The sequence below is a fragment of the Schistocerca nitens genome, chromosome 6 (genome assembly GCF_023898315.1).
Source record: "Schistocerca nitens isolate TAMUIC-IGC-003100 chromosome 6, iqSchNite1.1, whole genome shotgun sequence".
Taxonomy (NCBI): domain Eukaryota; kingdom Metazoa; phylum Arthropoda; class Insecta; order Orthoptera; family Acrididae; genus Schistocerca; species Schistocerca nitens.
The window spans coordinates 544,102,627-544,112,846 of record NC_064619.1 but is presented as its reverse complement, the minus strand read 5'-3'; the positions used below and the strand labels follow the sequence as shown (position 1 = coordinate 544,112,846).

The 10,220-nt window shown below is 41.3% G+C and overlaps 1 protein-coding gene across 1 annotated transcript; it reads right to left on the bottom strand.

Annotated features, from left to right (window-relative positions):
• Positions 1-3,366: 3,366 nt before the first annotated feature.
• LOC126262708 (chondroitin proteoglycan-2-like) lies at positions 3,367-8,919 on the bottom strand. Its single transcript, XM_049959493.1, has 3 exons — positions 8,866-8,919; positions 6,238-6,317; positions 3,367-4,634 (listed from the first exon to the last, which is right to left on the bottom strand). The coding sequence occupies exons 1-3, from the start codon at positions 8,870-8,872 to the stop codon at positions 3,606-3,608; spliced, it is 1,116 nt and encodes a 371-aa protein (XP_049815450.1). The 5' UTR covers positions 8,873-8,919; the 3' UTR covers positions 3,367-3,605.
• Positions 8,920-10,220: the final 1,301 nt, after the last annotated feature.

The window sequence follows — 10,220 nt, the reverse complement described above, 5'->3', positions numbered from 1 at the left end:
TTAAACGACTTGACTGTGTCAAGCAGATCACTAGTAATAATGTATCCGAATATTACAGTATCCAAATATTACAGGTTTGTTATTCCTACTCATCCGCATTAATGTACATTTTTTCAGATTTAGGACTAGCTGCCATTCATCACAGGAACTGAGAATTTTATCTAAGTCGTCTTGTATCTGCCTACAGCCACTCAATGTCGGCACTTTAACGTACACCACAGCATTATCAGCAATTAACCGCAGATTGCTGTGTACCCTGTCCGCCAAATCATTTATGTATACAGAGAACAACAGCGTTGCTATCACACTTCCTGAAGCACTCCTGATGATACCTTTGTCTCTGATGAACACTCGCCGTCGAGGACAACCTACTCTGTTCTATTTTTCGTCTTCGAGCCACTCACATATTTGTGAACTTATTCCATACGCTCGAACATTCGTTAACAACCTGCGATGGGGCACCGTGTCAAATGCTTTCCGGAAATCTAGAAGCATGGAGTCTCCCTGTCGCCCTACATCCATAGTGCTCACTATCACACTTGAGGGCAAGCTCAGCTTTGCACGAGCGATGCTTTCTAAAACCGTGTTGCTTCGTGGACATAAGCTTCTCAGTCTCAAGAAAGTTTATTATATTCGAACTGAAAATATGTTCCAAGATTCTGCAGCAAACACAAGTTAGGGTCTGTAATTTTGCTTGTCCGTTCACTTCTCTTCTTATGTACTGGAGTCATCTGCCCTTTTTTCCAGTCACTTGGGACTTTGTGCTGGGCGAGAGATTCACGATAAATGCAAGTAAGTTCAGGGGATAATGCCGTTAAGTTCTCTTTGTAGAACCGAACTGGAATTCCATCACGACCTGGTGACTTATTTGCTTTCAGTTGTTTCTCTACGCCAGGTATTGTTGTTTCCATGTCGTCCATAAGGGAGTCTGTCCAATGGTCAACTCACACTGTGTTTATACAATTCTCCTGAGTGAGCGATTTTTTGAATATGAAATTTAAAACTTCGGCTTTTGTTTTGCTCTGTTCAACTGCTACACCAGACTGGTCAACAAGGGACTGAATGGATGCCTTAGACCCACTTAGCGATTTTACGTACATCCCGAATTTTCTCAAATTCCCTCCCATACTTTTTGCTAAGGTGTGGCAGTATTAGTTTTTGTATGCTTCGCGCATAGTCCTTTCCACAGACGCACTAATCTCTACCTACTTTCGCTTGTCGTCATTTATGCGCTCCTTTTTGAATTGAGAGTGCAACAGCCACTGTTTCCTCAGCATCCGCTTAATTTCGTTATTAAGCCGTGGTGGATCTTTTCCATTCATTACCCACTTACTAGGCACATAACTCTCCAGTCCACAATTTAAAGTCTGCTTAAACTTTGCCCATAATTCCACTAGATCCATCTTCTGGCACTAAATGGCGTCAATTCACTGTCTAAGTGAGATGTTAATAACTGATTATCTACTCTATCCAGCAGAAACAATCTCCTAGCCTGCTTGACTGGTTGTTGTTATAATGTTTTCATGATCGTTAATTCCCGATTCTGTAGTGACATTATCGAACTGATTATCTACTCTATCCAGCAGAAACAATCTCCTAGCCTGCTTGACTGGTTGTTGTTATAATGTTTTCATGATCGTTAATTCCCGATTCTGTAGTGACATTATCGATAAGGTCCTCCCTAATCGTAGATAGAAGGTCTAAGATATTTCCATTGCGTGTGGGCTGCCGAGCTAGTTGCTCAAGACAGTTTTGAGGAAACGTGTTCAAAAGCATTTCGTTTGACTGTCAGTACGCCCCCATCGCCTCTCCCACCCCCCCCACCCCCTAAAATGAATCCATAGAGACCCCCGTCTATACTCCGAGGGTTTAAGTCGCCTCCAACTAGTATTGCATGATCTGAGTATTTACGCGTTATTGACCGTAGACTTTCTTTGAATGAATCTAGAACTGCCACAGCAGAGTCAGGTAACCAGTAAAAGCATCCAACAATTAACTTGGTTTCACCTACACTTGTTGCACGTGACCAGATGACGTCACTGTCACACTCAACTTCGACCTCAATAAAGACAATGTTATACTCTCCTGTAGGCAAGGACTAAAAGACATCAGGGAGATGGTTCAGTGAATCAGCTCTAAAATATGTGACAGCCCCTTTTTTATTATGAATTTCCGGCATTTACAGCTGGATTACGTGCAAACGTCTGACGTATTAATTAAAATAAAAATACAACTACGAGTAATAGTCTACATTCTGTGTTTATACAGAATGGAACTACGGTTTAGTCTCACAAGCAGATATCTGTTTCCCTAGAAACAATGTTACCTGATAGTCAATTCATGATTAAGTGCCGGCCGGTGTGGCCGTGCGGTTAAATGCGCTTCAGTCTGGAACCGCGTGACCGCTACGGTCGCAGGTTCGAATCCTGCCTCGGGCATGGATGTGTGTGATGTCCTTAGGTTAGTTAGGTTTAATTAGTTCTAAGTTCTAGGCGACTGATGACCTCAGAAGTTAAGTCGCATAGTGCTCAGAGCCATTTGAACCATTTGAACCATGATTAAGTTGTTTTGTTCCTTGATTTATGGACACAATTACAAGTTTTACAAGTGTTCACATACTCTCACGACTTTCTCCAAACTATTTACTACTTGACACTCATCGTTAGTAGGTCTGTAGATGCTTTGTGTGTAATGCTTAAATGTAAAGGTTCTCCTTTACTGTTATACTACCTCTGATTTGTTTGTATTCTGTGAAAAGAGTCAGCTAAAGGATAAAAGTGGGACAAGGTAACATTTGGCCACAAAAATTTCTTCAACCACAGCGAACGGATTAATAGTCTGGTAGTATGCAGTGCATATGTTTGGCGATTAGTTTCGAACCAGCTGGTGCAATTTCAAGCCTGGCCTACTGAAGCTGAATTGAAAGCCCTTGATCTTAATAATAAACATCAAATGGTAATACACCCTTTATAAAATGTTCGCAGAGAGGATTGACAATATCCGCATGTGCCTCTTAGCAATTCAAAATCAAACTTCGTAAGAGGCACTTTGTGACTGGCATTCTACAGACATTTTATAAAGCATAAATTGTTATTTTGATGTTTAATATTAAGAAGAAGCACTTTCAGTGTACCGGTAGCCTCAGTAGGCCAGGCCTGAAAATGAACCAGTTGGTTCGAAACTAATCGCCAAACACATTTACTGCAACTGCCAAAATATTCTTTAGCAAATGCACAGTGAAATATTTCTTGTTCAATGTTAACAAAATGTAGAAACTGCAAAATTTCATACAAATTATATTCTGCTGTATGTAAGGATCAAAACACGTAAGACATGTAGTTCAATGAAATAGCTTTGTATATCGGACAGTCTGTTTATTATGATTTTTGGACCGTTACAGTCAGATTACACTCAAAGTGAAAAGTAATGGGTATGATAAATTAATACAAAATAAATTATTCAACAACACACGTGTCTTTAGGTAAGACTAAATATTAGTCACACGAGAAATGATCACATTGCACTTGAGAATAATTCAGCCGCGAGTGGAATACTCAGCTAAAATGATCGTGTGGAACAAGGATCATCTTCAACGTTGCTGAATATCACACAGAGCACACAGAGCTCTCAGGGTAATCACACACCCTCAGTTCAGCGTTGTACTGCAGGCCCGCTGGACACGGTATCAACCAGGCAACGCCGTTCTCGTCGCACTTGTAGAAGCTGTTACAGTCGCTGGGGTTGGGCAATTGGGTGACGTCATCTGGATTCCAAGCTGGACAGGTGGGAGCATCTCCAGCTGGTTGCTGTGGGCTTTCACCATTACCAGAGCCAGCATTTCCAGTGTCCTGACCTCCATTAGAGGAATCATCGCCAGATGGTTTACTTGGAGCAGCTGACGATGAGCAACCAGCACTCTCGGGGTAGTCACACACTCTCAGCTTTGAATTGTACTCTAGTCCAGCTGGGCATGGTATGAGCCAAGCAACACCATTCTCGTCACACTTGTAGAAGCTGCTGCAGTCACTCGGATTTGGCAGCTGTGTGACATCATTTGGATTCCATGCTGGACAGGTAGGAGCGTCTCCAGCTGGTGGATTCGGGCTTACCTCATTACCTGCATCAGAACTTCCGTTATCTTGACTCCCCTCAGAAGGTGTGTCATCAGACGGGTTGCTTGGTGAAGATGATGAGCAACCAGCGTTTTCTGGGTAGTCACACACTCCCAGCTCTGCATTGTATTCCAGACCGGCCGGGCATGAAATGACCCAAGCAACGCCGTTCTCGTCACACTTGTAGAAGCTGCTACAATCGTTCGGATTGGGCAGTTGGGTGACATCCTCTGGATTCCATGGAGGACAAGTGGGGACTTCGCCAGATGGTGGCACTGGTTCAGCACCACCATTATCGTCTGATCCCCCACCATTCCCATTGTCGGCGTCAGCAGGTGGAGACGAGGATGAGGAGCAACCAGCTCTCTCTGGGAAGTCACACACCCTCAGTTTTGGATTGAACTCGAGATTTGACGGGCATGGGACGACCGTTGCGACGCCTGATGGCTCGCACTGGAGGAAGCTTCTGCAGCTGTTCGGATTCGGAAATGGACCGGACGCTCCCTGGCATGTCGCACTCATCTGAAAGAAATTCAGTGTTGTTCAGCATACCATGTGCATCACATCTAACGTGTGATTTACTCACACTGTTTGAGAATCTAAATGCCGTCTTTCTTATTCTGCTTGATGTGAAATTGCAATTTTCATTACTTAAATATTAACATGGTACGGTAAAATCAATGATTTTATCATTGTTTCATAATAGCATTTGTATAACCTTATATCCTCAGTGTTGTATGTAATGTTCTTAAGTGCAGGTATGACGCTTTAAGTTGTGTAAGGAACCGTTTAATCACAAGACTTGACTGTCAATGATATGAGATGGTGGGACTTTCAACTGTATCTCATAGCTAAATAACTGAATGCCTGTATTCTATACCAACGACTCTGTTTATTATTTCACGTTAAAACGGTGGAACAGAGATTGAATATGTATAACAGCTGTGGCGAATTGCATTCGCAGAACATACTGTTGATGAATTTCCCGTGACATCTATGTACTTGTGTCGCAAAGTCTACTGCTGTGGAGTTAATACTGAAGCAACTACGTTTACTACTTTCACGCCAGTTACCTCTCTGAGAAAGTGATACATTATGGTATGATATGCTAACGCCAGAAGTGTGAGTTGTTTGATACTCATGACTTTATTATGCATTTGCGTCTATTTTATGTTCTTAGACATACTGACACGATTCTAAAATACTTTCGACCTTTTTCTATTGATCCATGGTCAATAATATAGTTGTTATTGTAATTCATGTGGAGTCGTGAATTCATTCTTGTGATATTAGTACCCGGGATAACACCACGAAAATAACTATCCACTTCTAGACTTTCCTAGGCATCGTACTACTATTGACGTGTGTACTTGAACTATAAGGTGAATACCCACAATTGGCATGTACTACAATTTTTTTTTTCCGGTTGGTGGCAGTTTCAGGTAAGCACAATGAGCATTTTACTTCCATTACATTTACCTTAAAAAATAGCGACGCTGACTGTAGACTATGCATATCATCTCGCGTAAACTACGTATAAGCGAAATCTGTGCACTGTTAATTTAACGGGCAGATCGGTGTAGCTTGTGGAAGAGGATATCAGAACTTGATACATAGCAGGTTACCGAGTTCATTATTGGCTATGCTGTATTTTGGCATCCAGCCATCGATACTAAAGGAGTCGCCATTGTATGAAGCAATGCATAGAGATAATTCATCATTTTATAAATAGCCGTATAACATGCATAATAACTGCATTCTCCAGAACAAGAATAAAATGTAGTAGCCGTACAAATATTTCCCGAGATTATTTTTTATTCTCCCTTAGTTAGTAGCCAGTAATGATTTTCTCAGTGTAACGTGAACATAAACTGCAACAATTAGTATCATTTATGTTGACTCAACAAATAAATGAATACAATAATTATTCGTATGCTTATTCATATTTAATTTTTATTTCAATTTGTCTATTGGTAGGTATGTCGCTTTAATTGCTTATGGAATAGAGAGAAACATTGGAGTATGTGCAGTTATTAAGGTCCAATTTATGTCAAGATAAAAGAGCAGTTTGGGTTATTATCACTAAACCCACTTAATAAACTGATTACAGGTGGTAAACAGTTACAACAGTCAGCCTGCGGATGGTTGATGCACTACTGCCTCCAGCCAACACCGCCAAGATTGCAGTAGCAAGAAGTGGTAGTCCTGAAAGCATAACGAAATATTACATTTCTCCTATTGAACTTACTTCTACAATATTCATGAAGGAAAGTAGGGTATAACAAATGTTCTCCAAGCGCGTATTTCCTCATCATAAAAATGCATCTCCTTTTGGTTATCAACTAAATTTCCTTTATTGTGGAACCCGCAGCATATCATGTGTCACAGTAGGACATTATGCTGAGTACTGGAGACAGTGTGGTACCTGATATTTCATTCTAGTATACAAGCATATTTCAGCTATATTGCGTTCATCAACACGTGTGCAGATGTACTGATGAAGACAGTAAAGCAGAAATAAGCTTTTGTACTAAAATAAAATATCAAGCAGTATACTGTGTTGAATTCTCTGCAGCTAAATTTTCATTTCCCACATATGAAAAACTTCAGCAATTTACTTTTTCTATACACTTACGTGACAAAAGTTATGGGATACCTCCTAATATTGTGCTGGACCTCCTTTTTCCTGGCGTAGTCCAGTAATTCGACGTGACATGGACTCAAGAAGTCAGTGGAAGTCTCTTGCAGAAATATTGAGCCACGCTGCTTGTATAGGCATCCATAATAATTGCGAAAGGATTTTGTACCCGAACTGACCCCTCGATTACGTCCCATACATGTTCGATGGAATTCATGTCGGACAAAGAGCGTGGGCAAATCATTCGCTCGAATTGTCCAGAGTGTTCTTTAACACAGTCGCGAACAATTGTGGCATCGTTGTCTGGGAAGTTGAAGTCCATGAATGGCTGCAAGTGGTCTCCAAATGGTCGAACATAACCATTTTCAGTCAACTACCGGTTTAGTTGGACCAGAGCAACCAGTCCATTAAATGTAAACACAGTCCGCACATTATGAGGCTACACCAGCTTGTACAGTGCCTTGTTGGTAACTTCCATGGCTTTGTGGGGTCTGCACCACAATCGAAACCTACCATCATCTCTTACCAACTGAAATCGGAATTTATCTGATCAGGCCACGGTTTTCCAGTCACCTAGGGTCACGAGTCAAGGAAAGGCAACGCACGCGATGTCGCGATGTCGTGCTGTTTGCTAAGGCACTCGCATTGGTCGTCTGCTGGCATTGCCCACGAACGCCAAATTTCGCCGCACTATTCTAACGGATACGTTCGTCGTACGTCCCACATTGGTTTTTGTGATTATTTCATCAGTTTTGTGTCCGTGGTTCGAGGTAATGTTTTAAATTTGTTAACCTTGACACACTCTTGACACTGTGAATCTCGGAATACTGAATCCCCTAATGATTTCCGAAGTGGAATGCCCCACGCGTCTCGCTGCAAGAACCATTCCGCGATCACATTCTGTTAATTCCACTTGTGTAGCAATAATCACGTCGGAAACCTTTTCACATGAATCATGTGAGTGCAAATGACAGCTTCAGCAATGAACTGTCCTCTTATATAAGGTGTTCGCGATACTAAAGCCAACCGTACATGCGTACACCAATATCCCACAATAAATACGGTGTACGCGATAACGAAGCCAACCGTACACGTGTACACCCTTATCCCATAAATTTTTGTCACCTGACTGTATTATGCATCAGTGTTGATCATATTTCTCCTTCACTATGCGATAGAATGTACTTTATCTTTTAATTCGTTCACTCAAAATTGATGTAATTAAAAAATTGATGGTAAACAGAATACTTCTAACCAAAAAACTAGTACGTATTAAATAACAAGTATGCGCTAATGCAGCTCATATATCATCGTCATTTCTTCGACAGCACGTACAAACCATAACTCGTTACTCCTGTGATATTAGATAATTGTTGATATTTACGATTAAGAACAAAATTATTTTATTTTTTACGTACTGTGGGTTCATTTGAATGATAGCGATGGTAGTAATGTGACAGTCCTTCAAGATCCGCAGTTACTATAATGCAGTACAATACCAAGCGACAAATTTATCTGAGCTGTCTGTAGTGGACTGTTAAGGCAGCCAGTCCACAGTGAAGTAGCCGAAAGGGCACGCGTCAACTCACGCCGTCTGGCGTTAAGTCTGGAACAGGATTCGTAATGAATGTGATAAAGAAAAGAACGTAGCTACTAGAACACTTAACTTTTATATCGTCCTTTGGTATACAGCAATCTTGATGAGACAAGTGAGACTATCTTAAGATACATGCAATGGTACAAATGGCGCCTTGCTAGGTCGTAGCCATTAACTTAGCTGAAGGCTATTCTAACTGTCTCTCGGCAAATCAGAGAAAGGCTTCGTCAGTGTAGTCGCTAGCAACGTCGTCGTACAACTGGGGCGAGTGCTAGTACGTCTCTCGAGACCTGCCTTGTGGTGGCGCTCGGTCTGCGATCCTGACAGTGGCGACACGCGGGTCCGACATGTACTAATGGACCGCGGCCGATTTAAGCTACCACCTAGCAAGTGTGGTGTCTGGCGGTGACACCACACTATCATACTGCGCTAAAACGTTGCGTTTATCAGACAATGTCAGTACTTTATAATTAACGAAAGCAACGATATGTTAGAGTGGCGCAGCCAGTGATTCATACCTGTCATGTTGGAAGTCTGTCTGCACAGAGTGCCCTAGACTTCCTCTCGTACCGCTTAAATATCTCACCTCTGGACGCACATCCAGCCGCCAACCACACCAGTACGTACGTCAGCAGCGCTGATAAGATCTCAATTTCCAGGTATTGTGTACCAGCGTGTTTTCGGTGCATTTCTTCCGTATCTGACAACTGTAATTTACGATTTGAGAATAAGTGTATTTTTGAGACGACATTTGATAAATGCTGTGAATGTTCAGAGTACATGTCCAAAGCGTTGGCATACGAGAAGACTCGGAATAGGACCATTCAACTCGTCTTTAGATGTCTTATACATTGTGTATTACAGATGTAGAGCAATGTCTCCCTATAAATCATGGATTTACATAAAACAGATGAAATAAACAACTTATACCTACAATTCATTTCACATTAGGAACAAAAACAGCAACATCATTAAATTTTCGGCGTCTTACAATTCAAAGAATAAAGAACGTATTGCTTTCACAGTATATAGGAAACCCTCTGCCGCAAGCACCATCATTTTCAAAGTATGAAACCATCAATTGACGCTCAAACAAGAAAGCTTCAGATTCATACTTCAAAATATACTGAAAACTAGTAAAACTACACACGGAAATGAAACGCAGTAACAACAACAGCAATGCAAAATGGGTATCATAGCCTCATGATGCAGAAAGCAAACAAAAGCAATACGAAAGCGAAGTGTGGTTCAATATGACACTTGCACACAAGGCTTCACACAAAAACACACAAGAGTCAAAACTGCAGAAAATGACCGACGCACAGTACACAACAAGACAAGAATCTACACACAAAGCAAAATGCCGCAAATTCCCCTACAACAATAACAAAGTTCACATATAGGCAACACTTTAAAAAAAACATGGACTTCAAATAGGGTAAAAGAACAAACAACACAACACAAAGGAAACAATGGACCCCGGAAGCATCAACAGCTACATTTAGCAGATTAGGTGTTTGCAAATTTAAATGCTACTCTTGTCAATTAGTATATACAGGGCAAGCAGGCAGCAACTTTATAACATGATATCCAGGACTCCTCAGAGACCTAAAAGTAACTATTATCATTGCATATCTGCTTATCGGCTAATGTCACACATCCATTACCCAACAAAAACAGAAAAATCATCGCCGTCGTCTTCGAGGAGTAGGCCTTTCGGCCGGTTCCACCTCATAATTGTTCACACCACCTTTTTAAAGTGACGTTCCGCGTTCCTCTTCCTCATTGTGTAATACTGCATTGACGTTTGGAAATAAAATTATAAGGAACAAGTTCAGTTACATGGGGCTGCAAAAGTAATCTCCTAAGGTAA